At 41.9% G+C, this 27658-nt stretch overlaps 2 protein-coding genes across 4 annotated transcripts; both read right to left on the reverse strand.

Moving 5' to 3' along the window:
- Nucleotides 1-316: 316 nt before the first annotated feature.
- stap2a (signal transducing adaptor family member 2a) lies at nt 317-4787 on the reverse strand. Of its 2 annotated transcripts, XM_064991939.1 has the most exons (11): nt 4622-4784; nt 3613-3684; nt 3381-3500; nt 3237-3293; nt 2986-3140; nt 2760-2891; nt 2578-2647; nt 2395-2497; nt 2157-2252; nt 1944-2078; nt 317-1858 (listed from the first exon to the last, which is right to left on the reverse strand). In XM_064991939.1, the coding sequence occupies exons 1-11, from the start codon at nt 4742-4744 to the stop codon at nt 1803-1805; spliced, it is 1119 nt and encodes a 372-aa protein (XP_064848011.1). In that variant the 5' UTR covers nt 4745-4784; the 3' UTR covers nt 317-1802. The 2 variants fall into 2 exon arrangements, with proteins under 2 accessions (XP_064848011.1, XP_064848010.1); XM_064991938.1 differs by having other exon boundaries at nt 1944-2252; nt 4622-4787.
- A 445-nt stretch (nt 4788-5232) lies between these two features.
- On the reverse strand, nt 5233-27156 carry LOC135558937 (endophilin-A2-like). Of its 2 annotated transcripts, XM_064993170.1 has the most exons (9): nt 26969-27156; nt 15168-15236; nt 14844-15060; nt 14517-14650; nt 14251-14409; nt 8800-8903; nt 8539-8669; nt 8376-8435; nt 5233-7938 (listed from the first exon to the last, which is right to left on the reverse strand). In XM_064993170.1, the coding sequence occupies exons 1-9, from the start codon at nt 27011-27013 to the stop codon at nt 7754-7756; spliced, it is 1104 nt and encodes a 367-aa protein (XP_064849242.1). In that variant the 5' UTR covers nt 27014-27156; the 3' UTR covers nt 5233-7753. The 2 variants fall into 2 exon arrangements, with proteins under 2 accessions (XP_064849242.1, XP_064849243.1); XM_064993171.1 differs by lacking the exon at nt 8376-8435.
- Between the last annotated feature and the right edge of the window lie 502 nt (nt 27157-27658).

A 27658-nucleotide genomic window follows, 5' to 3' on the forward strand; every position in this document is an offset into this window, starting at 1 on the left:
TGCATGGAACTCCGTTCCATCTTATATTGCTTAAATAAATAGCAAACCTGGTTTCAAAAAACAGAAAAAGCAATACCTCACAGCACAACGCCTCGCCCCTATTTGACCTAGATATTTTGTGTGTATTCATTGAAATGTAGGCTACATGTGCTTTAAAAAAAATGTTTTATGTAGTTCTGTCCTTGAGCTGTTCTTGTCTATTAATGTTCTATAGTCTCATGTTTCATGTTGTGTGAACCCCAGGAAGAGTAGCTGCTGCTTTTGCAACAGCTAAATGGGGATCCTAATAAAATACCAATTAATTATTCTTGTTTCATGCAAACCATTTATTTAATATCCTTGAATAGGACATCTTATAAATACCACTGATGTTTTTCTTAAACAACACTGACCAACACCCAGGACATAGAGAGTATTGTACAAGACAATGTACAGTGTCGTTCTGAGAGTCCAATAGAGGATGCACTCCCTCTGAACAAATCAGCCAATGATCACAGGGTTTGAGTTCCACTGGATTGTGCTTGTGTACCAGCCCACAACACCAAAGAACAAGAGGAGCAAATGCAATCAATGGTGTACAGTAAGCCTAAATTAAAATACTTTCATACTTTGTTATTTGTTGCAACAGGACAAAGAACCTTTGCGGAGTAAAAAGTGTCCTAGCACCAGTAGGTCATAGTATCACACAGTAGCCTAGCCGATTAAACTCAACTCCATAATTTAAAATGGAGTTGAGTGGTGACTAGTTTAGGCAGACTGGAGCTCCGACATCACACAAAATTACGTTTTTATCCAGATCTACTGATTTCAGCACCCAAAGAATAGTCTGCAATTACACACAACATTGTTCTGTGTAATTGCTGCTATTCCTTGGGTGCTAAAATCAATTGTTTTTGAGCTCCAGTCCGCCTACACTAATTGCTGCTCAACTCCATTGTGAATCATGGAGTTTAGTTGAGAATAGTCGGCTAACAATAGCCTAGGCCTAGCGCGCACGCACACACACACACACACACACACTAGAAAATAAGGTTTTACGTGAGTTGTAGCAACGACACACACAGTAGAGAAGGTTTAGTCAAGTGGAGCACCATACCGTCATTGCACCAACATAATACAATAGATTAGAGTGTTGGCATTCTCGATGCACAAAAACAACTACACATGTTTATCTCTAATCCAGTAGTCATTAACCCAGGACCTGGAAGGTCTGCAGTGATGTACAGGTTCAAGGTGTGCATGCTTTTGTTCCAGCCCAGCAATAACACACATGATTTAATTTATCAAGACTTTAATTAGTTGATCCAGGTGTTAGTGTTGGGGTTGAACAAAAGCCTGCACACACACCCAGTAGCACTCCGGGACCAGGGTTGGTGACTACCGCTCTAGTCTCTCTCTCTAGTCTGGTTTCTCAAGCTTTTGGTGTCACTCTTTCTAATCTCCAGTGTGGCGTCAGTTACATCAGCAGCAGGACAACAGACACGTTGGCTCAATCGGAACAATGGAGTGACAGGCTCAGTCATTGGTCCTTTGTATTTGTGTGCTCATCTAATGCTCAACCCCACTTGTTATCCCTTCTTGAAAACTGTTTTGAGGCTGCAATTTAGGCTGCTGAACACAACTCAGGTGGATAAGATGTTACCCAAACATGGTGGGAAACACTTTGAAAGGTACTGTAGAACTGTGATCCATGAGGACCACCTATTCTGTAGTCCACCAATCAGAAGGCACAGGAAGAGAAGAAAGCTGCTGCTGCTGGTGGAAGAGTTTTGACCGCTAGTTGGCTGAGAAATTACAGGAAGTCAATCCTGACTGGTCCGTCTCTTCTCCAGTTTCATTTTGAGCTCCTCTGTGAGGCCTAGGGAGAGAGGAGTGAGACCTCTGTAGTATGAGAGTGCGTGTGGGAATGAGTGGATACATTGATCAGGACACATGCCACTCACTTTGTGCGAGGAGGGGGGAGGGGGAGAGAACAAGCCGTCTCATTGGGCTGCTGGGTGATGACGGTACTGGTGATGTCACAGCTGACAGAATACGGCGGTCGGGAGCGGGAGACCTGGGTAGGGGTTTCCATCGCTCTACACCAGGACAAACAGAGCGGTTAGTGTGTGTGTGTGTGTGTGTGTGTGTGTGTGTGTGGTAGGATTTCTGGGTACCTTGTTTGGGGGGTAGGGCAGGGGCTTTGGGTAGTGGGCTGGAAGGGGCACAGTGTAATATTCTCTCTCCATTCTCTTCATTGGACGAAACAAATGCTGAAGGCGACAAATACAAAACATCAATTAAAACTACATGAACGTTGGACAGAACCTCAGATACTGTATCTCTTAGGATTTCAATCAACACAGTGTAAGTGGAAATGTGTTGAGGATTAAAGTGTGCCCGTGTGTGTCTCACTGATGTTCTCCTCATAAGGTTCCTCCAGAAGAAAGGGCTGAAGGGTTCCTGCTGTCTTCTCCACCAGCGCATCGATGACATCATGAAGCGTAGCACAGGGAATCTAGAGAGGGAAACACAGAGTTAGGACCCATGGAATATATGAGGCAAGACAACAATGTAGCATGTGTGTGTTGAACTTACTGGGTTCTCAACGTCTATCACATATCCTCCCTGCTCTCTCTGAGTCACACGATAGTGTCTGAACACTGACCTGAGAGAGAGAAGAGGAGGAGAGAGAGAGAGAGAACGCAATTGATGGATCAAATCAATCAAGAAAATGCTTGCAGATTTATGTGTGTATATCTATGCTGAGTGGCCGTTACCCGTTGAGATCCTGGCGGGTGGTGACAGCCAATGAAGATCCGTCTCTGCCGGGCCTCAGCAGCATGTTGCCACAGTCTGGATGTCTCTCTAACAGAACTTCTGCCTCAGTCCTCGACACAGGCCGGAAACACCTATAGACACACAAAAACATACCGCAGTTTCATATAGACACCTAAGTGTAACACACCTGCACTCACTTCATTGTCAGCAGTGTGTGTGACTCACGATGGGATCTCCCCTAGTAGAGGTACTGATAGGGGTGAGGGGGGAGCGCGGGTGGGGGTGCGTGCTGCTCTGCGTCTGTTCCTTTCTCGGTCCACCACCTCTCTCAGCATCTGCACCTGCCCCGGCAGCAATGTCAGACAGCTAGGCACACTCAGCTACAACAACCAATCACACACGGGGTTACTGACAGTTCAGGGATCAACCACCAATCAGACAGGATTATACTCTGATGTAGGGTGTATGATACTTACATCTACGACAGATTGGAGGAAGCCCTTCCATAGCTCTCGAGCCTCTAGATTGGCAACCTGGATAAGAGGAGAACAGAGAAGTGGTTGTTTCTCTCTGGCTGGCTGGCTGTGTGTGTGGGGGTGTGTATCTGTGTGTTTTATTACTGTGAGTTTTGTCTCGCCATCCTTCATGCGCAGTATGAGTCTAGCTGCCTCCAGGTTTCTGTCTCGGCTGCAGTCGTCTTTGAGTGAGACAAAGCCACTGAGATCCATCTTCTCCACATACTGCAACAGATAGACACATTAACATATACAATAACTCATCCCTGAAAATGTACAAAGTGTTTAATGCACACACACACACACACACACACACACACACACACAGAGCATTTACATGAGTGTCCTTGGCATTATTAAAGAAGAAGAGGGTGTTCCCACACAGACAGGTCCACAACCGCCGAGAGATCTGGGAACACATATGGACAGTTACAGAGGGAAATAGAGCGGTTTAATATTTTCATTGAAAATTTCAACATTTATCATGGTTATAACATGAATTGTATTAGATATATTCCCACACAGTTTGTCTCCCTCACACACACTTTGGCCCAATAGTGATCCCAGGTCTCAGGGGATGAATCTGCACCACAGCTGTTGTCAATCTGTGGCCATGTGATCCTCCCTTCAACAGAGTGCACCTGAACCCCAGCCCAAATATCTGGTCTGTGTGTGTGTGTCTTTGTTCCACATTCCCCCATCACCTCCCTCCCAGCTGTGCCCAGGCAGTGTCATTATCATGCAGCACCACAACCCACACAGCTCAGCTGGGCTGACCACTGACACAACCCCATACTTCTCTCCTCTCCCATACTCCATAGCATAGCGGCACTACCACTCGGCGATAGGCATGGCCATAGTACAAGCAGCTGTCAAACATTTACAGTCGTCAAAAATCACTGTGCCAGCCCGAGCCTTCCTTTTCGGTTGAATAGGCCAATACATTGAATCATTTGTGTTACTGACATAATGACAAATAATGTCTTGACTAGGCTACATTCACCGGGAAATGCCTGTAGTGTTATCCTTTTAAATTCAGTGGCCACTCTAACCCGAGGTTAATATGAGGACGTTTAGTATACGCGCTTAATTAACTCGCACTCCAGTCGTCTGCTAGTAATCGTGCGCAATAAGCAAGTGTACCGCTAGATGAAAATCACTGCCAGCTTTTTCAAGACTCGCCCATTCGCACACAATAAAGGAAGTTGACAGCTTTCGCAGACTGGGATTTCCAAGGAATTCGCCCCCGCCCGGTGCGCGCTATCTGGGCGACACTATGCAGCCACTCACACAGCATGCAATGCAATTCACCGACATTTGCACATTGGCGGTATGGCTGCACCTACCTTTTCTTTCGGTCCCCGTTTTTCCAGGTATCCTTCGTAGTAGCAGGGAGGGAGCTGAGCTCTTGTTCCCGAGCGCTGTTTGACTGGTGCAGCCGCCATGAGTATCGCTGGCTGGCTGGGCATAGACAGAGGACAAAGGGGCGCTTAGTAATTGGGAGAGATGACACGCCTTCCTCCGAAGAGATATCACCATGGATATCCGCCAACAGCTGGCTGTCGTGCACGTCCTTATGTGTCAGTCAGTATAGGATATGTCATTGTGTGGTTTATTGTGAAGTTTGCTTTGATTTGGCTTCTTCAGTAGGGTGAGAGATTGGTTGTGACATCTCAAATGGATTTCTTGTCTAACACCACCTGCTTGGACACTTATTCCAGAGCCTGACTGACCTATTATTTTGACAAGACTTGTTTTTGAAACCACTGATTAAATTATTTTATGAATTTAGGCTACAGTTAACATAATTTCATTCAACATGTGTATAATATTGAAACTACACTGTATTAATGAAAGGCTGAAAATAGTGTAATTCATATGCATAATGTGCATCCCCCAAAAATAAATCCATCCAATCATGCATTGTAACCCTGAAGACACAACTAGCACAAGGAGGGCCACTTCACTTTCCTTTATATTTATTTAACAAGTGAAAGGACAGCATCCTTTCCCCTTTACATCATAACAAAAATATACAATACACAGGAGATTATGACAATACAAAGATAATATAGAGAGAATCCATACAAAAAGATCACCCTGAATTGGTTCAAGCCTCAATCCCTGGAGTGTCACAGTCACACAAAAAAAAGCCTCATAATGAGCCATTAAACCGCTAAACCAAGGCATTACCTATAGACACATGCAGGCTACTAGCAATTTACACAGGACACCTTCCAATATGATTCTGGATATTAAAATAAAGTTAAGATAATACTTATTTTCACAATATCTAAATAATATGGTACTCCAGTAGGGGGGTTGGTAGATCTTACCCCAGCTCCGAATGTAGTGTGAAAAACATACACATATAATTATTCACCAGTGGCATTAGAATAGTTGACAACGACACACATCCACAAAAACTGACAAAGGGTGGTCTGAACCCTTTGTTATATTATTACATCGACACAGGTATAACGAGGTACTTGGCACAACATGATCCTCTCTTCCCCCTGCCTAGTTATTTTCAGTTAGGCTAAAGGACCATGGCACCTGCACCTAAACATTACTCACTGACAGAGGCCCTAAACCCAAAACCATGTCAACTCAACAAATATAATAGACAAGAGAAACATGTAAACATTAAGATAACAGGAACATGCCAAAATGTTCTAGGGAAGGAGTGGAGAGAGAGTGAGAGTTCTGTAGTGATGGGAGAAAGGCAGGGCTTGAGGGGGAGGATTAGGAGATGAGTGGGGGGGGGGGGTAGGGATGACAATAGGGAGGGACCAGGGGCAGGTGTGAGAGAGGGGTAGCAGGGGAGGCAAGGGGGCATAGGAATGGGGGCAGGGGATAGGGGCAGAGAGCCAGAGAGTGGGGGTAGGGGATAAACTGTGCTATTTCTATACAAAAGATTATGCTCCAGTTCCACGGATGCCATGAATGAGTGAAACAACGAGATAACAAGGAGAATCAGTTATTGTCTGTGTGGAGTTCATAGCTTTACAGTTCTGAGGCTCTGGGTTAAAGGTGGAACTGAAACTAGAACCGTTTGTAACACCCAGAAAAACACCAGTGTTTGGTCATATCCAGTACTCTGTCCACTCTTTCTCTCCCACACACATACTGAGGGTGACACGTAAATACTCTAGAAAACCTGATAACATTCTCCAAGACACTGCCAGCCGTGTCGACAAGCGATGCATACTGATTGACATACACCTTACTGACTGTACATAGACTAACTGTCGCAAGTAAATTATAGGCCACTGTGGTATCAATCTCCACGCAATTTTATATATATATATATTTTTTTTTAAAACTTTGGTTTCAGCCCTCAGGCACAGAGACTAGGGTTATTGTCACAGGATGCAGATTACTACAAATTGGTTTTAGAACACAAACACATTCAGAACTAAGGACTTTGGGTAAGAAATGCAAAATGTCCCCTTTTTGATAATTAGACCATGTAAAAGTTAGTGTAAGGCAGAGATACAGAGGAGAGGAAGGCAGAGAGGTATTGCAGACGGAGTCTATGAAAGGCAGCCTAGCAGCAGTAACAGTACTAAACAGAGATAGTGTTCAGAGACGTAGTACAACTCTGACCAGCAGAGCTGTGTGTATGCCAACAGAAAAGGACCAAGGACCATTCACTACAGTTCATTAGCCTAGGTGCCCAACCCCATATTGTTGCCTTACCAAGACAATGGCCACGTTGGCTTCAGTAGAAACAGACTGGAAATCAGGCTAGTTATTCCACATACAAGTATGGGATAGATTATGAGTTTGAAAAAAGGACCATGAAATAAACCATTAGGGGTGGAAACACGCAAAAGGATCAGTATCTATTGCAACTCCATCCTACTCCTGACGGTATAACACACAGACCAGCAGAGGGCAGCATATAAGTGCTAAAACGGAGCTCTATCTAACGCTCCACATCTTGTGTTTGTATATAAAAGAAAAGGGCGTGTGTGCATGAAAATTAAACATATTTAAACAATTCTGCCTAGAAATGAGGACAACGTAAAGTAAATTAGTGATTAAAGGCAACAATGTCAAGGCAATTTTGCTGCCGTTTCCCCCCCCCCCCCAGGTCTGCTTACAGCATAGCCTGGTAGTGTTCATAGGTACAGGTCACGCATAATAACACAAACATCTCCTCTAGGAACCCCTTCTTCATATCTCCCAGTAAGGGAGGTGAAGGGTAGAAAGTGCACAGGTGCATAGAGAATGAAAACAAAGACACACCCAACCCCAATGTTGTACTAACTTTTGCTTCCATCAGCATCCTTATCATGTCTCCCTCACTTTTTCTGTCCATCCATATTTGGGTGAATCTCAATCTAAAGTGACCTCTCTCCTCAGCTACTTTCCTCATGCCGAGATCTCCTTGTATTTAGACCAGTGACCCACTTCAGACAATTGAGATGCCCTCTCGTCTCCCTCTCCCTCCCTCTTCTACTCTCTGAGCGTTACAGGGGCACCACCACTTCTACGTAGTTGTTGGGGAAGAATCCTGATTGGCCGTGGAGTGTGCCCTCGAACCAGTTCTCGTCGATGCGGTTGGTCAGCGTGATGATGTCGCCCTCGTGGAAGCCCAGCTCACCCTCGTTCTCCGGCTCAAAGTCATATAATGCCTTAGCGCACGGCTCAGAGCCTGGGGACAGGGAAGGAGAGGAATGTGTTGGAAAGAGAAAAAGGAAACTTAAAAATGTTGCATTCTTCTGAAACACGGTTCGCTTTTTCAAACCAGGACCACTTCCAGAGTTTAAATGAGGGAGATGCAGGAGAGGAACACTTCCGGAACCAGAACACTTCAGAAACCTCCAAACCTCTGGGTTCAGAGGGCTGAAGGGAACCGTTACCAGCTACCAGATCCAGTGCACAGGGTTAGTTTAGTGGTTGTAGAGGCTGGGGCAAGTGGGAGTGTGTGTTAGTGACCAACCATATACTCTTTGTGGTGACATGCAGGGGATGGGATGGTTAAAGCATCCAACACACACCATTCCATGTTATTTAAAAAAAAACTCCCGAAGGGAGTCAATAAAATACCATTTAAGTGTCACTCTTTCACAGACTCACACACACACTCACAGTGTTGATTGTTCTTCATGGACGGTGTTCTGTGGAAGGATGGAACTTCTACAAGGGGGGCTATACATACATAGAAAGATCAGTTCTGGGCTGGTGAGACAATAGATACACACAGACAGGGACAAAAGCACGCACACCACACGCAGCTAAGGGCCAATCTTACCTGATGAGTAGGAAGGGGAGTTGGCAGTGGGGGAGTATCCTCCGTTTGAGTGCTCCGGCTCTCCGTAGTCAAAGGAGGGTTGGGGTTTAGGAGTGTACTCACGTCTGGGGCGAGACTGCGCCTCGTTCACCCTGATACACACACAGGAGAGGAGATGACTCCGGTCACACACACACAAACAGGCAAATACACACAGGGTGACAATCAACACAAACATCTTCAACTGAATTGTAGATGTCCACACACACAGAGCTTAAATACCGGTCTCTGAGTTTGTCAGTCAGCTCCTCCAGAACCTGCACGGCCTGTTTGTGATACTGCAGCTGGGACTCCACCAGAGAAGCCATCTGACTCACCTGCTCCACCTACACACAAGCACAGAAATCAGTCAGATGTATTATTTCTACAGGGGGACGGGACAAGAAATGCCATTACCATGGAACACTTAGGCACGTTTGCTTCATTGTTCTTCATTCTCTCCCCTCACAAGGCCTATTTTCTGACTCTCTAACACGTGTTGTACTCACTCCATACCTTGATGGAACAAAAGGTAAATACCTAACATGGGCCTCGTTTATAACAGTTGCGTAAATTTCACACAATTTCTGCGTGCACAATTTCTGAAATGAATACGTATGTCTAAAAATAAATCAGACCCGTCTTAAAACCGTGCGCACGTGAACAAGCATTATAACCTGGAAAACGCCCTTCATTCAACCTGGAAAACGCCCTTCATTCACCTTTTATTGTGAAAACACCCTTTATATGCGGCATAATCTGGAACTATTGGAATTAGGCCACGTCGGTTTCTAAAAGAAAGAGCAATGGCAAATTTGATCAAAATGTCGTTGAAGGTGTTGGCAGAATCCTTTAATCTTTTACAGTCATGTATGCAGTATTTGGCAAAGGACTGACAGATTCTTAAATAAAATCTGCCGCTAATTGTTGTGGATCAGTCAGCAGAACGTTTGAATTCAATAATGTTTTAGATCGACTTTTACCCCAATCCTAAATATGCTGGACTGCCCTCAAGTTCTGAAACTACTCAAAAACATTGACATAACAGTAGGCTACTTACAGTAGTTGTATACATGGTGCCTTCGGAAAGTATTTAGACCCCTTCACTGTTTCCACATTTTGTTTCAGCCCTATTCTAATATGGATTTATTTTATCCTCAATCTACACACAATACCCCATAATTACAGAGCGAAAACAGGTTTAGATATTTTTGCATATATATATATATATATATATATAAATATAAATAAATAAAACAGTCTAAAGTTTGGACACACCTACTCATTCAAGAGTTTCTTTATTTGGACTTTTTTCTAAATTGTAGAATAATAGTGAAGACATGAAAACGATGAAATAAGACATGGAGTCATACAGTAACCAAAAGTTTCATTGAAACACGGTTGGTTTTTCCTTTATTTTGGCAGTTACTGAAAGATCATACCCCCCAAGACATGCTACCCTCCACTGTTAATGGTAATTGTTTTGAATATACAATAAAGCTCAGTATTTCAATGATTTAATTCATCGTCCTTATTGCTCATGTTTATCAAGAATCTCAATAATGTCAGACTGCACTATATATATAAAAAAACACAGTACCAGTACTCATTCCAGGGTTTCTTTTGTACTATTTGTACTATTTTCTACATTGTAGAATAGTGAAGACATCAAAACTATGAAATAGCACATATGGAATCATGTAGTAACCAAAAAAAAGTGTTAAACAAATCGAAATATATTTTAGATTCTTCAAAGTAGCCACCCTTTGCCTTGATGACAGCTTTGCACACTCTTGGCATTAGGGGTGGTAAGTATTCAGACCCTTTTCTATGACACACTAAATTGAGCACAGGTGCATCCAGTTTCCATTGATCATCCTTCAGATGCTTTTACAACTTGATTGGAGTCCACCTGTGGCAAATTCAATTGATTGGACATTATTTGTAAAGGCAAACACCGGTCTATATAAAAAGGTCCCATAGTTGACAGTGCATGTCAGAGCAAAAGCCAAGCCATGAGGTCGAAGGAATTGTCTGTAGTGCTCAGAGACAGGATTGTTACGAGGCACAGATCTGGGGAAGGGTACCAAAAAATGTCTGCAGCATTGAAGGTCCCCAAGAACACAGTGGCCTCCATCATTCTTAAATTGAAGAAGTTTGGAACTAGCCGCCCAGACAAACTGAGCAGTTGGGGGAGAAAGGCCTTGGTCAGGCCAAAAACCGAAGGTCACTGACAGGGCTCCAGAGTTCCTCTGTGGAGCCACTCCTCAGTAAAAAGGCACACAACAGCCCACTTGGAGTTTGCCAAAAGGCACCTAAAGGACTCTCAGAACATGAGAAACAAGATTTTCTGGTCTGATGAAACCAAGACTGAACTCGTTGGCCTGAATGACCAGCATCACCTTGAGAAAAACCAAAACCTGGCACCATCCCTACGGTGAACCATGGTTGCGGCAGAATCATGCTGTGGGGATGTTTTTCAGTGGCAGGGACTGGGAGACCAGTCAGGATCAAGGCAAAGATGTACGGCGCAAAGTACAGCGAGATCCTCGATGAAAACCTGTTCCAGAGCACTCAGGACCTCAGACTGGGGCGAACGTTCACCTTCCAATAGGAAAACGACCCTAAGCACACAGCCAAGACAACGCAGGAGTGGCTTCGGGACAAGTCTCTGAACATCCTTGAGTGGCCCAACCAGAGCCCAGACTTGAACCCGATCGAACATCTCTGGAGAGACCTGAAAATAGCTGTGCAGCAACGCTCCCCATCCAAACTGACAGAGCTTGAGAGGATCTGCACAGAAGAATGGGAGAAACTCCCCAAATAGAGGTGTGCCAAGCTTGTAGCGTCATACCCAAGAAGACTCGATGTTGTAACCGCTGCCAAAGGTGCTTCAACTAAGTACAGAGTAAAGGGACTGAATACTTATGTAAATGTTATTTTTATTTAATCCATTTTAGAATAAGGCTGTAACATAACAAAACATAGTAAAAGTCAAGGGGTCTGAATACTTTCCGAAGGCACTGTAGTTTAATGTAAAAGATCATCTACCCAGACAACCAATGGAAAATAGGCTCCCTTTATACTTGCTATTGAGAAGTTTAGGCACATACTGTATGTTTCTGTTAAGGGAGCACTTTATGACCAATTCATTTGTAAGGAGCACTATATATAGTATACAGGCAGTGGCAACCCATATATATAATATATATAATATATAATATATATGAGTATTATATATATATATATATATATATATATATACATGTCACACACACGTGTGTTTTGCATGTTATTTTGGCATTACCTGGGGCGGCAGGGTAGCCTAGTGGTTAGAGCGTTGGACTGGTAACCGGAAGGTTGTGAGTTCAAACCCCCGAGCTGACAAGGTACAAATCTGTCGTTCTGCCCCTGAACAGGCAGTTAACCCACTGTTCCCAGGCCGTCATTGAAAATAAGAATGTGTTTTTAACTGACTTGCCTGGTTAAATAAAGGTAAAATAAAAAATTACTACGTGTCACTTATCAGTTTGCAAACTATGTAAAAAATGTATAATTGAGATAATAAAGCCGCATACAAACATGATCTATTTTTTGCTTTCTTGAGTAAGGCAGCTCCAAAATGCAGGCGTTTCAGCCTAGCTCAGTGTGGTGGTGGGGCAGCCAGTGGAAAATACAGAGCGTAGGGGTTGGTAATCTTCTTTACTTATGGGGACATTACGTCACCGCAAAATCTACAGGGAGAGCTAGAAAGTTCCAAGCCCCTTGGGTGCTGCGATAGATTTACATTAGAAGTGTCCATCTAAGAATGCTGAAGGTCATTGGCCACAAATAAAACAATGTCAAATCATGTTATGTCTACCGTAGCTTTGATTGGACTCATGTCGACATCATACTTTCAAAATATTAGCTATCAAGCCAGACAAGCAGTCATGAATCACATCGACAATCTACTGGCAAATCCTCTTCAATCTTTGTCATATGAAGTGAAATGATAGGTTTTATCTATCTGTGCTATTCAGCCATAAACATTATACAACAAGTTGGAAATTGCAAATTCAACAATGAATGGTTAGGAAGGAATCCGTGGCTAACTGCAGGCATTGCATGGCAATGACTATTTTCCTTCCCCTGCCGATGGAGAGGGTGTGTGGTGGTCCAACGTTTCAATCCTTCTGACTTCAGTGAGTTCAAGACAACTGGGAACTCCCCCCGTAGCTAAGGAAGTAATACGAAGTATATGTTGTGGAGTAAGCCGTTAGTAGCCCATGTGCCTCACCCTAATAATTTGGTCCCTTTCCCCTTACTGTTTTGACTTGGTGGTGCACATGTAGCCTATTGCCTGTTTTAGAGAAATATTGTTGAATATTGTAAGAGCATTCATTGTCTGCTTATATGCTCCCTTTATTTATCCTACAGTTCTGACTTGGTGTACAGGGAGAATACTAAGATCAGCCCATGTCCTGAATTCTGTCGCTGTACATTTCAAAAGTGCTGAACAAACAGTTATATTGTTACGTCCGTCCTAGCGCTCTCATTGTCTTAAATCAAAATTACGGATGGCCTATTTTCCGCTCATCGTTCCCTTATGCCATAGTTTGTACATCTCAATTGTCAGTAGAAACCACATTTGTTTAAGCAAGTCAGCCATATCAGCTATGTTTTAAAAAAAGGCAGTAAATGAGGCTGAATGAACTGTTTCGCTGGTAAGGATTCACTACATGGTGCTTAAAATAAAGCTCTGCTGTTGGGAGAGGTTTATGTAGGCCCTAACAGTTTGTGGGCATAGTTTGTCACCGTTATAATGCAATGTTTAGTGTTGTGGCCTTACTGGCATGCATTAAAAAAAAGTTTGCCCCACCAAGATTCATATGCTAAAATCACCACTGTATACAGGTAAGTGTCAAAATAAGGGAAACACCAACATAAAGTGTCTTAATAGGGCGATGGGGGCCACCACGAGACAGTACAGCTTCAATGTACCTGGGCATGGATTCTACAAGTGTCTTGAACTATCGGAGGGATGCGAAACCATTCTTCCACTAGAAATTCAATAATTTGGTTGTCCCATAAGTGTTCAATTGGGTTGAGATCCGGTGACAGACGGTCATGGCATATGGTTTATATCGTTTTCATGCTCATCAAACCATTACGTGACCACTCGTGCCGTGTGGATGGGGGCATTGTCATCCTATAGGGGCATAGGCCATTACTTTGGCTACTGTGGCTATCGAGCATTTTTATACATGACCCTAAGCATGATGGGAAGTTAATTGGTTAATTAACTCTGGAACCAAACCTGTGTGGAGGCACTTGTTTTCAATATATTTTGTATCCCTAATTTACAAAAGTGTTTCCATTATTTTGGCAGTTACCTGTATATAATTTAGCAGACATTTATCCAAAGCGACTTACAGTCATGTGCGCATTTTTACGCCGCTGCTACTCTGTTATTATCTATGCATAATCACGCTATCTACATGTACAGATTACTTTAATTACCTCGACTAACCAGTGCCCCCGCACATTGACTCTGTACCGGTACCCCCCTGTATATGTATATATATTTTACTGCTGCCCTTTAATTACTTGTTCCTTTTTATTTCTTATTCATATTTTTTTTAACTGCATTGTTGGTTAGTGGTTTGTACTACACCTGTAGTATTCGGCGCATGTGACTATTTGATGACTCACGTCAGTCTCCAGCAGGTTGTGCATGGAGCTCTCAGCCATCTCTTTGGACTCGTGGAACTTCTCCAGGGCCGATCTCAGCTCCTCGTCTGGGATCTTCCCCTGCCGCTTCTTCTTATAGTCGTAGTCCAGACGCCTGCCCTCCAGCTTCTTCAGATGATGCTGGGCAGGGAGAAGGAGAGAGCCCTCCCTTAGTTGATTTTGCAGGGTTAGAACAAAAATGTGTAACATTGGGGGAGAGTTGAGAATCACTCATTCTAGATCTGTACCTGGATATCTTTGATGTCCTTGTCGACGACGGCCTGCAGTGGGTCGATAAAGTTTTGCTTGACGTCGATATCCAGAGAGTCCTTGACTTCGGCCAGCCTCTTCATGGACTCACCCACGTCCACCAGGGCCCCACCTACAGGACAAACATTTACACGAGTGGGTACACAATCCACTCAACTGCCACAAAGGACCATGTCCTTCTATTGAGTACTGTTTTGAGTGGTCATTACTTCATACATACGCACACACCTGGAATTCTGTATTTTGAGGGGCAAAGGCTAAAATAAAAAACTTATGGCGAGTTATGAAACCAATTTCTTTCTTACCAAAGTTGGTGTCCTCTCCCATCTCTCGTCCGAACTTGGCCATGCTCTCCCCCAGCAGCCCCTCAGCCTGGGGGTAGCCAGGGCTCTTCACCTGGCCCCGGATCTTAGACACTGTGTTCAGCATAGTCAGCTTGGCCCTGGACGCTGGGTTGGGCTGCAGGTACTCAGAGGTTTTAGAGATTAGATCCACCACTGCTTTGCTGGTAACATCTGCCCTCTGTGGGGAGGAGAGAAAGGGTAAGACAATTATGTACAACTTCCTTTAACAAAAACGGTTGTTTGTAGTACAGGAGGGTCGTTTTGTTAAGGAGAAAGAGCCCTTACCTTCTCCAAATCTTTGAAGTCTTCATCCAGCTTGGTTCCTTCTGCACCCCCCACCTTCTCACTCACCATCTACAAAGGACAAGGGAGGAGAATAATAAGTTGACTTACAAGTCTCTTTCACATCCATTCTGCACGGGACATGAATTTTCAACCACAACAAAGCAGGCCTAATTCAGACAGAATAGTAGCATACAGAAGTGAAACGTGGTATTGCCCATGTGATGGAGAAGGTTTGCTCTTCTCCAGTCTCTGCTGGTTCATTACCGGACATGTCTACTCCTAGCAGTGAAAGTCTTCACTGAACATGGTCAATACAACATTTCACCTCTATATGCTACTATTTCAAAGATTTTACTGAATTACAGTTCATATAAAAAGGAAATCAGTCAATTGAAATAATTTGATTAAGCACTAATCTATGGATTTTCACAAGCCCAGGAATACAGTTATGCATTTTTGGTCAGCAATACTTTAGAAAAAAAGGTAAAGGCGTGGATCAGAAAACCAATCTTTATGTGGTGTGACCACCATTTGTCTCATGCAGCGCAACATCTCCTTTGCTTAGAGTTGATCAGGCTGTTGAGAGGCCTGTGGAATGTTGTCTGGATGTGCAAAGTTGCTGGATATTGGCAGAAACTGGAACACGCTGTCGTACACGTTGATCCAGAGCATCCCAAACATGCTCAAATGGGTGACATGTCTGGTGAGTATCCAGGTCATGGAAGAACTGGGCCATTTTCAGTTTCCAGGAATTGTGTACAGATCCTTGCGACATGGGGCGGTGCATTATTTTGCTGAAACATGAGGTGGCAGATGAACGGCACGATCATCATGGTATCTCTGTACATTCAAATTGCTATTGATAAAATGCAATTGTGTTAGTTTTCTACGGCATATACCTGCCCATTCCATAACCCCACCATGGGGCACTCTGTTTACAACGTTGACATCAGCAAACCGCTCACGCACACGAGCCATACACGCCGTCTGCCATCTGCCCGGTACAGTTGAAACCAGGATTCATCAGTGAAGAGCACACTTGTCCAGTGTGCCAGTGGCCATCGAAGGTGAGCATTGGCCCACTGAAGTCGGTTACGACTCTGAACTGCAGTCAGGTCAAGACCCTGGTGAGGACGATGAGCACACAGATGACCACTTTGTTTTTAGTATTTTTCATACTATATTTATTTCTTGCCAGTTTTTTTTTCTTTCTTTGGAGTGGCAGCCTATGGGTACATGTTTTATAAACGTTAACATTTAAAGGGATAATGTACCTGTAACTCCACCCCCAACAAAACAAAAAAATACATAAAAAACGTGGTTTAATAAAAAATACAATTTGCTGTCAGCATAATTTTATTTTAATTCATTTTGGGGTAGAAAGTCACCAGAGCAGACCCCACAAGTCACTGACAGACAGGAACACTTTCAGACAGAGACGTTCTCACACACACACACACCCATGTGCACATGCACACACAATCACCAGAAGCTTTTGGTTGATTGGCAGGTAAAAATCACTCTTTTTTAAATATTCCTCCACCATGTGACTCAGTGCAGCTGTCTCCAGGGCATTTCTCACTACATGCACACAGCAGATGGGTTAGTCAACCAGTCTTTACATTAGTTGTGTTCTATCATCTAAGTCATGGAGACCCAGTGTATGCAGGCTTTCGCTCCATTCCGAAAGTTTTACACCACTGATTAAAACGTATCAACTAGTAACTACACATCAACCTTAATAACCTGCCCATCAGTGTGCAATACACTCTCAAAGAGTGTACGCCTGCTTCAGTCCTGCTTCAGCTGTTGCCATGAATCGTGAAACAAGTTGCACCTGAAGTGCAATAACTGTTGCAGTTACCTTAGTCACATAACCCGGCGTGCTCAATGCTGTCACATTACATGCTCAGTGGCCAGGTTTCAGCTACTGATAGCTGTAATCCACATGATGCTATATGACATAACATGTAGTACTGGGGGTGGGCCTGCCTGGGAGTGGGAACATATTTCTGGTGCGTTTGTTCATGTTATCAACACATCTCTCTGGTGTACGTTCACATGATGAGCACCAGCCATTTTGCAGGTTCTCCCTCCGTGCATTAATGCTGCCATAGCCTATTCCATGATCTGCGGTTCAAGATGTAGCAACAAGTAGGCTGCTAATTTTAAAACCCCAGCAGCAAAATGATCAACAACTCAAAATAATTCCTCATATGACAGTAGAGTCAATATTATGAAATGGAACAGACTAATGTATGGAGTTCAGTGACACAAAATTAAGCAATTATTTATTGGTTTTCAATGTCATAGGCATTGAAATTTGACATTACATAATATCAAGTTCATGCTGACCGTGACTAACAAATGAGCTTGAACTGTGTCAGAGAGAGAAGAGGAAGCGCAAGAGTGTCTGTATATGCGTGTGCCAACAGTCTGTTACTGACGTTGTATTGTACGTGCATAACACTTGGCATGTGAGTGAGTGTGTGATAGTGTGTGTGTGGAAGTGACTGTGTGTGTGTGTGTGTGTTTATCGGCTGGCTGTTGACCTGATCGGTTCTCCTGGTAAAAATAACGACCCAGGAATCCGGTTTGGGCACTACTGTTGCGTAGCGAGATTTACGAAACACACCATGGCCCACACCCACAAGCGAAAAAGTCACCCCACCAGATACAGGGTAAGTAACACACCAACAGACTAGTGTTGCACGGTGTACCAATTAGAGGTCGACCGAGTATGATTTTTCAATGCCGATACCGATTATTGGAGGACCAAAAAAGCCGATACCGATTAATCAGCCGATTTGTACATTTATTGGTAATAATGACAATTACAACAATGCTGAATTAACACTTATTTTAACTTAATACATAAAAAAATCCATTTAGCCTCAAATAATGAAACATGTTCAATTTGGTGTAAATAATGCAAAAACAAAGTGTTGGAGAAGTAAAAGTGCAATATGTGCAATGTAAAAAAGCTAACATTTGAGTTCCTTGCTCAGAACCTTTTAACATGAGACTTCAATATTCCAAGGTAAGAGGTTTTAGGTTGTAGTTAATATAGTATTTACAGGACTATTTTTCTCTATACCATTTGTATTTCATATACCTTTGACTATTGGATGTTCTTATAGGCACTATAGTATTGCCAGTGTAACAGGATAGCTTCCGTACCTCTCCTCGCCCCTACCTGGGCTCGAACCAAGAACACATCGACAACAGCCACACTCGAAGCCGCGTTACCCATCGCTCCACAAAAGCCACGGCCCTTGCAGAGCAAGGGAAATAACTACTCCAAGTCTCAGAGCGAGTGACGTTTGAAACGCTATTAGCTCGCACCCCGCTAACTAGCTAGCCATTTCACATCGGTTACACCAGCCATTAGGCTGATCGGCTTGAAGTCATAAACAGCGCTGTGCTTGCGAAGAGCTGCTGGCAAAACTCACGAAAGTGCTGTTTGAATGAATGCTTAAGAGCCTGCTGCTGCCTACCATCGCTCAGTCAGACTGCTCTATCAAATATCAAATCATAGACTTAATTATAACATTATAACACACAGAAATATGAGCCTTTGGTCATTAATATGGTCGAATCCGGAAACTATCATTTCGAAAATTTCACTGAAATTATTTCAGTCTCTCGATGTGCAAAACTGATAGAGACATACCCCAAGCGACTTACAGCTGTAATCGCAGCAAAAGGTGGCGCTACAAAGTATTAACTTAAGGGGGCTGAATAATTTTGCACGCCCAATTTTTCAATTTTTGATTTGTTAAAAAAGTTTGAAATATCCAATAAATGTCGTTCCACTTCATGATTGTGTCCCACTTGTTGATTCTTCACAAAAAAATACAGTTTTATATCTTTATGTTTGAAGCCTGAAATGTGGCAAAAGGTAGCAAAGTTCAAGGGGACCGAATACTTCCGCAAGGCACTGTGTGTGTGTATATATATATATTTAAATAAATATAAATAAATTAAAATCTGCAAAATCAGCGTACAAAAATACTGATTTCCGATTGTTATGAAAACTTGAAATCGGCCCTAATTAAATCACCCATTCCAATTAATTGGTCGACCTCTAGTACCAATACTTCAGAGCTTTTTCGAATACTACAACATTAAGAACGATCCGGTATTAGAATGTTTTTGTTCTTCCTTCAAACGCGTCTCACTTTTGGAAATCAACTAAATATACTGAACTAATTAGAAAAGCAACACATTTTCCCAAAGTTATCATAAGACATGAACAGAACGCATCAGTGATTCGTATTCCCTGAAGTCTGTGTGTGTTAGCGGTGTGAGTATGTCTACCAGCTTGTGTAGCCATTAGGAATGCTAATGATAACCGTTTTCTGGTAGATGGAAAGGCTTTCCAAAAACCTTCTCAAAAGTTAAGTACAAACTAGCCTACACCTACCTGGCAGAATCAGGATCATTTGCATCAATCAGGTGGGCATTTTTTTTGCAAACTCCATGTGAGGTAAAGAAACACTGCTAAACAAAAACAGCCCTAGGTGCATGAGCACTTGAAAGAAAGGCTAACTACACTCAAATCAATATTTAGAGTTTTACCAAACCTCAAAAATGGTCTCCTATGTGATTTCAGCATGGTTGTGGACTTAAAAAAACAGAAGCATTGGATGCTCTATAAATTTTTAAAAAGTGAAATTTTGAAAGCAAATCCCCCCCCCACAAAAAAATAAAAATCAGTCCATCTCCCCACTTAGTTTTTTTTCTCCTTCTGCAGTATCGTGATAGTATAGAGCCCTCAAACTCAACCCTGGACCTCAAAGCCTGTTCCACTGTGTTTTTCCCCCCAGTGCTTCCTTCTAAATCAGGGACTGATTTAGACCTGGGACACCAGGTGGGTGCAATTAATTATCAATGTTGAACATAAAATCAACAGGCTCCAGCACTCGTAGGGTCAGAGTTGAATACCCCTGGTATAAAGTAGTGATACTAAAATTTGGGTATCGTGACTAGGGTTGGGCCGATATGTAATTCAATAGAATATCGTGATATTTGACATTGACGATATATCGTGTAGTGTAAGACTATACTCTATTTGAAATGTACTACACAAAATTAGGCAGTTTTATCAGTTATGCTGTATCAATATGTTGAAAATTACATCTAAATTGATGAACTAAACTGTCATGACTCTCTCTCCTTAGTAAGGATCAAAGGCGCCAGATCAGCTCGGCACAAGGCTGACAGCCAGACCCCCCCCCCACCAGAGAGGAAGGGGGGAGTTGGGCAGGTTTTATGACTTTACGCAGGTCGTAAACTTTCTCTCTCTTGCCCTGCAGTATTGAACACAGGAATGTGCTGTGTATAGAGAGAGACTCTTGCCAAAACTTCAACATCAGACACCGGGACAATATATTTCCACATCCAAACATTGGGGATGATGAGGGATGGAATAAGGAAAATGTCTATTTTGTGATGTCATTAAAATTATCAGATAGACTGTATAACAAGATAACTAGGACGTGTACACTTTCAGAGTTACAGTTATCAGGTTTACATCTAAATGTTGTATAAAATAAATTATGTATAAGAAAACTTTTGAAACGATAGAAGCGTGATTTTAGCCTTTAAATTAGATAATGGCTTTTCCTTTAAACCTGGGCCCAGTCAGTAACCACGCGCATGTGAGCACAGACATTGTGTCAACAGGACAGAACACCCTCCAAGGCCAGAGTTTGCTGAGAATTTAAATACAGACCAGAAAAAGTGAGGACTTGGTCCACACTAGAGGTCGACCAATTAATCGGAATGTCCGATTAATGAGGGCCGATTTCATGTTTTCATAACAATCGGAAATCGGTATTTTTGGGCGCCGATCTCCGATTATTTAAAAAAAAGTTTTAATACCTTTTATTTAACTAGGCAAGTCAGTTAAGAACACATTCTTATTTTCAATGACTGCCTAGGAACTGTGGGTTAACTGCCTTGTTCAGAGGCAGAATTACAGATTTTCACCTTGTCAGCTCAGGGGTTTCAATCTTGCAACCACACAGTTAACAAGTCCAACGCTCTAACCATTGCACTCCACGAGTAGCCTACCTGTTACGTGAATGCAGTAGAAGCCAAGGTAAATTGCTAGCTAGCATTAAACTTATCTTATAAAAAACAATCAATCATAATCACTAGTTATAACTACTAATCCAGTTTGAGCAGGCAATACTAACCAGGTGAAATTGTATAATTTCTCTTGCGTTCATTGCACGCAGAGTCAGGGTATATGCAACAGTTTGGGCTGGCTGGCTCTTTGCGAACTAATTTGCCAGAATTTCACGTAATTATGACATAGTTGAAGGTTGTGCAATGTAACAAGAATATTTAGACTTAGGGATGCCACCCGTTAGATAAAATACTGAACCATTCCGTATTTCACTGAAATAAACGTTTTGTTTTCGAAATGATTTGATCATATTAATGACCAAAGGCTCGTATTTCTGTGTGTTATGTTATAATTAAGTCTGATTTGATAGAGCAGTCTGACTGAGCGATGGTATGCAGCAGCAGGCTCGTAAGCATTCATTTAAACAGCACTTTCGTGCATTTTGCCAGCAACTCTTCGCAAGCACAGTGAGGTTTATGACTTCAAGCCTATCAGCCTAATGGCTGGTGTAACCAATGTGAAATGGCTAGCTAGTTAGCTGGGTGTGCGCTAATACTGTTTCAAACGTCACTCGCTTTTAGATTTGGAGTAGTTATTCCCCTTGCACTGCAAGGGCCGTGGCTTTTGTGGAGCGATGGGTAACGACGCTTCGAGTGTGGCTGTTGTCGATGTGTTCCTGGTTCGAGCCCAGGTAGGGGCGAGGAGGGGGACGGAAGCTATCCTGTTACACTGGCGATACTATAGTGCCTATAAGAACATCCAATAGTCAAAGGTATATGAAATACAAATGGTAAAGAGAAATAGTCCTATAAATACTATATTAACTACAACCTAAAACCTCAGAATATTGAGGTCTCATGTTAAAAGGAACCACCAACTTTCATATGTTCTAATGTTCTGAGCAAGGAACTTAAAAAGTTAGCTTTTTTACATGGCACATATTACTTTCTTCTCCAACACTTTGTTTTTGCATTATTTAAACCAAATTGAACATGTTTCATTGTTTATTTGAGGCTAAATTGATTTTATTGATGTTTTATATTAAGTTAAAATAAGTGTTAATTCAGTATTGTTGTAATTGTAATTATTACAAATAAAATTCGGCAGATTAATCGGTATCGGTTTTTTTGGTCCTCCAATAATTGGTATCGGCATTGAAAAATCATAATCGGTTGACCTCTAGTCCACACGTTAAAATGGTTAAAACTTCAAGACCAAAATGGTAAAGACCAAGTGACAATGTAACCTTAATTTAATTTGGCAAGTCAGTTAAGAACAAATTCTTATTTACAATGACAGCCTAACAGGGAACTACCTTGATCAGGGGCAGAACGACAGAATTTTACCTTGTCAGCTCGGGGATTTGACCCAGCAACCTTTTGGTTACTGGCCCAACACTAACCACTAGGCTGCATGCCAAACCCTGAAGGTGAAGACTAGACCCCATTATTTTTATTTCTACTTTGCACATTCTTCCATTGCAAATCTACCATTCCAGTGTTTTACTTGCTATATTGTATTTACTTTGCCACCATGGCCTTTTTTTTTTTTTTGCCTTTACCTCCCTTATCTCACCTCATTTGCTCACATTGTATATAGACTTGTTTCTACTGTATTATTGACTGTATGTTTGTTTTACTCCACGTGTAACTCTGTGTCGTTGTATGTGTCGAACTGCTTTGCTTTATCTTGGCCAGGTCGCAATTGTAAATGAGAACTTGTTCTCAACTTGCCTACCTGGTTAAATAAAGGTGAAATAAAAAATAAATAAATAAATAAAAGACCAAACATTCCCTGTCTGCAGCTGGTATATAAATAGTCTAGGACAATTGACCAAAGACGGGAGGGAACACAGATCCCTTTCACCACCGTGTGGTACACCTCTGATGTATCCATTCTAAGAACACTCCAGAACAAAATAAGCCTACAACTATGAACATTGTGACCTCTGGTGGACAGCAAGAGACTTACATCAAATTACTTGCCATAAACAGACCGAGTGGTTTCAGAGAGACGGCAGAGAAAGACATCTACGAGTAAGTATATGTTGCATTTCTAATCCGAATGAGCGGTTGTTAGGGCGCTAAATATTCATACTTACAATGAGCTTAGTTTCCAAATGTATGTACGATAAGTCCACTCTGTCTCTCCCGTTCTTTCTTTCCCCACCCCCTTTCAATTGTGTAACAAGCTGTCATATCGGGTTAGTCCACTAGGGACTGTTTTCATTGCATTATGTTAGTAATCAATAACCTATACCGTGTGTGTGTGTGTTTATGTATGTATTATTTAGTTAGTAAATACATAATTAAGCAAATTCGTGTTTCGCTGATTCATCACTTAGTTTAGGGTTCATCCATATTTACAAAGTCAACAACATTCAGAATGAGTGATATGAGGAAATGATTGATTGATGACTGGTATGATATCGATATATTCCTGAGTTAAACTTTTCCCGTGGTGACCCAAATTCCTAATGAGTTAACTGTTACATGGTAAATTTAATTGAGTAATAATTAAACGTAGGTGGTAATTATTCGATGAATAGCATTCATCACATTAATGATAGCCACGTCACAACAACGCCTTATTTTTTCACCATGTGAATAGGACTATAATATTGTAAATAAGCACAACAATTGCAGTCTGGAAACATTGTCATTAACATGGCAAAACAGTTATATTGGATATTGTGATATTTGGAGCAGAATATCATAGAAGAGGTCTCCCAAATATCACCCAACCTTAATCGTGACAACACTACAACAGACTGCACTCGTATTTCCAAAACAGGCCCCTATAACATAGCAGATGGCCTCATAATAAGGGTACGCCTGAGTCTCGGCACACTCATGGGACATTTAATGACAGGGGCTTGAGGGTGACTAGGCCCAGCCTAATTGGTGTCTATGCAAAATGACCTGTGAGACTAGGATATGCTGTAGAGGTGAGTGGTACAGTCAGAGGCCATTCCAGTTCACACACATACACACAAACACATTGTGTTACAGCAGTATTTATGGAGGGCCTCAAGTGTATTTACAAAAACCTAATAGGCCCATTTCAACAGTTTCTCTCTCTCAAAGCTGTCAGATGACTTCCTTAGGACTATACAAACTGTTCTATAGTTATTTCCCTTGATGCCAAATGCAGATTCTGTTCGTATCGGCAAGGGCTACAATGTGTTTCATATCGTTCAATAACAAACCTATTATTAGATAAGTGCTATTTTCAGTGTGACAACTACATCACACACTAAATTCCACAAAAGGGCATGTTGTATCTGGCAAGTAGAGACCATGCTACTCATAGCGCGTGAGTGAGGAATTCACCTGTTATGGCTGGTAGACCCATGGAGTCAATCATGGTTACCAATCATCTCCATCCATATGCAAATTAGCACTATCACTCCAACTACAAAATCATTTGTCATGGAGATGGCCAGATGAAGGGAATGGTAGAGGGGGAAGGGAATAGTTTGTAGAGAGAACAACAGTGTGGTGGGTCTGGAATAGAGGTCGACCGATTAATCGGAATGGCCAAATAATTAGGGCCGATTTCAAGTTTTCAACAATCGGAAATCGGTATTTTTGGACACTGATTTTGACTTCTTTTTTTTTACACCTTTATTTAACTAGGCAAGTCAGTTAAGAACACATTCTTATTTTCAATGACGGCCTAGGAACGGTGAGTTAACTGCCTCGTTCAGGGGCAGAATGACAGATTTTCCCCTTGTCAGCTCGGGGGATCCAATCTTGCAACCTTACAGTTAACTAGTCCAACGCAATAACGACCTGCCTCTTGTTGCACTCCACAAGGAGACTGCCTGTTACGCGAAGGCAGTAAGCCAAGGTAAGTTGCTACCTAGCATTAAACTTATCTTATAAAAAACAAATCAATCAATCATAATCACTAGTTAACTACACATGGTTGATGATATTATCTGGCGTGTCCTGCGCTGCGTATAATCTGACTGATCATACAGGCATACAAGTATCTAAGTATCTGACTGAGTAGTGGTAGGCAGAAGCAGGCGCATAAACATTAATTCAAACAGCACTTTCGGCCCCTTGAAGTTTATGACTTCAAGCCTATCAACTCCCGAGATGAGGCTGGTGTAACCGAAGTTAAATGGCTGGCTAGTTAGCGTGCGCTAATAGTGTTTCAAACGTCACTCGCTCTGAGTCTGTGGTTGTTTTCCTTGCTATGCATGGGTAGCGCTGCTTTGAGGGTGGCTGTTGTCGTTGTGTTTCTGGTTCGAGCCCAGGGAGGAGCGAGGAGAGGGACGGAAGCTATACTGTTACACTAGCAATACTAAAGTGCCTATAAGAACATCCAATAGTCTAAGGTTAATGAAATACAAATGGTAGAGGTAAATAGTCTTATAATTCCTATAATAAACTACAACCTAAAACTTCTTACCTGGGAATATTGAAGACTCATGTTAAAAGGAACCACCAGCTTTCATATATTCTCATGTTCTGAGCAAGGAACTTAAACGTTAGCTTTCTTACATGGCACATATTGCAATTTTACTTTATTCTCCAACACTTTATTTTTGCATTATTTAAACCAAATTGAACATGTTTCATTATTGATGAGGCTAAATTGATTTTGACATATTATATTAAGTTAAAATAAGTGTTCGTATTGTTGTAATTGTCATTATTACAAATACCTGTGTTTTTTATTTTATTATTAATAATAATCGGTATCGTTTTTTTTTGGTCCTCCAATAATCCGTATCGGTATTGGCGTTGAAAAATCATAATTTGTCGACCTCTAGTCTAGAAGGAATGGAATTTCCCTCTCCATCCAGAAACACTACACTTCCCTCCATCCCTCCCAACAAACGGACACATGATGGTAACTTCAGAGGTGCATTCTCTGTAGTCATGACAATTGATATGGCAATGCAGGCTGTACAGATAAGCATCTGTAGTTTTACCAATATATTTAGCTATTATAATAAAATGTCCATGACATCATCCCGACACACACGTGTTGGTTGAGGTCAGATAAAAAGGTTTAATGTCTCGTTCACTCACACAGCTAGTTTAATTCGCCTCTAGTCTACCCTGCTTTACCCATCCGTCCAATGGAAAGCTGGCCGTAAACCCAGGCCAAAATGTATGTCAGGAGAAAGTGGCTGAATATTTATGCTGAACTCAGCAGAGAATGGGGGGGGGGGGTATTTAAATTGAGTCAAGTCAACATTCTGATACGAAACTCACAGCTAATTTAGCTAGCTATGCAAACATATATAATGACATCGCTGCAATGGCGCTGTTTTCAAACGCGTTTTTTTATGGCAAAGTGAAACATTGTAGTAGCAAATTTAAACATTGTGTCAATCGCATAACGACGCCACAAAGTAACTGCACAGTCAAGAGTTTCTAAACCGTGCTGAACTGACATCTAGCTAGCTGCTAACAGTAGCTAACGAACATACCCAACTCACCGGCGCTATGCCGATTTATTAACTTTGCGAGGACTTTACCCGTCCACCGAAGTTATCCATTAGACTAAAAGTTGAATAATTTAGATAAACATTTGGGTCACATATTTCCTCGTAAAAAATAACATTAATAGCTTTTGCATAAGTAAAGCTACCGCTAGCAAGCTAACGTAAGCCGAAGTAAAAAAAAAGTTGTTGTTCACTGACCTGGCTGGCTTTATAAAATTGTTTCTTGAAGCCTGCGACAGACATTTTGCAGCAGGATATTAGTTTATTTCTTTACGTGCAAGCTGCTTTGAAAATAAATGCTGAAAGTTAGATTTTAGGAATAGCTCGCTGAAGTTTCTCTGCAGCTTTGACCATACACGTCTTCCAGATGGTTTACCTTATGCCTTAGTGAGTGGAACTTGCCTGGCAACCGTACTTCCTGTAAGGAGTAGTAAAATCTGTGGCTAGATGACGATTTTGCAACTCCCACTATTGCCCAAGGGGATTAAAGTAACTGTCCAGTGTTCCCAGATATATATGAAATATGACCTATAGTTACAATATGAGTTAAATAGTTTTCCTTCCAAAATGTTTTTAATTAAGTATGTTACAAATAAACGTTTCTGTGTTGGATTGGTGTAAACCCAGTGCCACTACATGGCATAATGATGACAGCCCTTCTCTTTTTGAACACATCTAACCAGTTTTCCAGACACGGATTAAGCTAAAACCTAGTTCTGAATTTGTAGAGCATGTATGAGTCATAAAACCCGGAAATGGTTCCAATCGTTTTTTCCACCATTCATTTTTCAATCTGGGATTTTGTTTCATGTCGGTTTGTGTTTCATGTCGGTTTACCCTGGTGTGTTGTTTTAACTTCGCAAATCTCTCTGGACAAGGTAACTTTTA

Source organism: Oncorhynchus masou, chromosome 17, assembly GCF_036934945.1.
Source record: "Oncorhynchus masou masou isolate Uvic2021 chromosome 17, UVic_Omas_1.1, whole genome shotgun sequence".
Classification (NCBI taxonomy): Eukaryota; Metazoa; Chordata; class Actinopteri; order Salmoniformes; family Salmonidae; genus Oncorhynchus; species Oncorhynchus masou.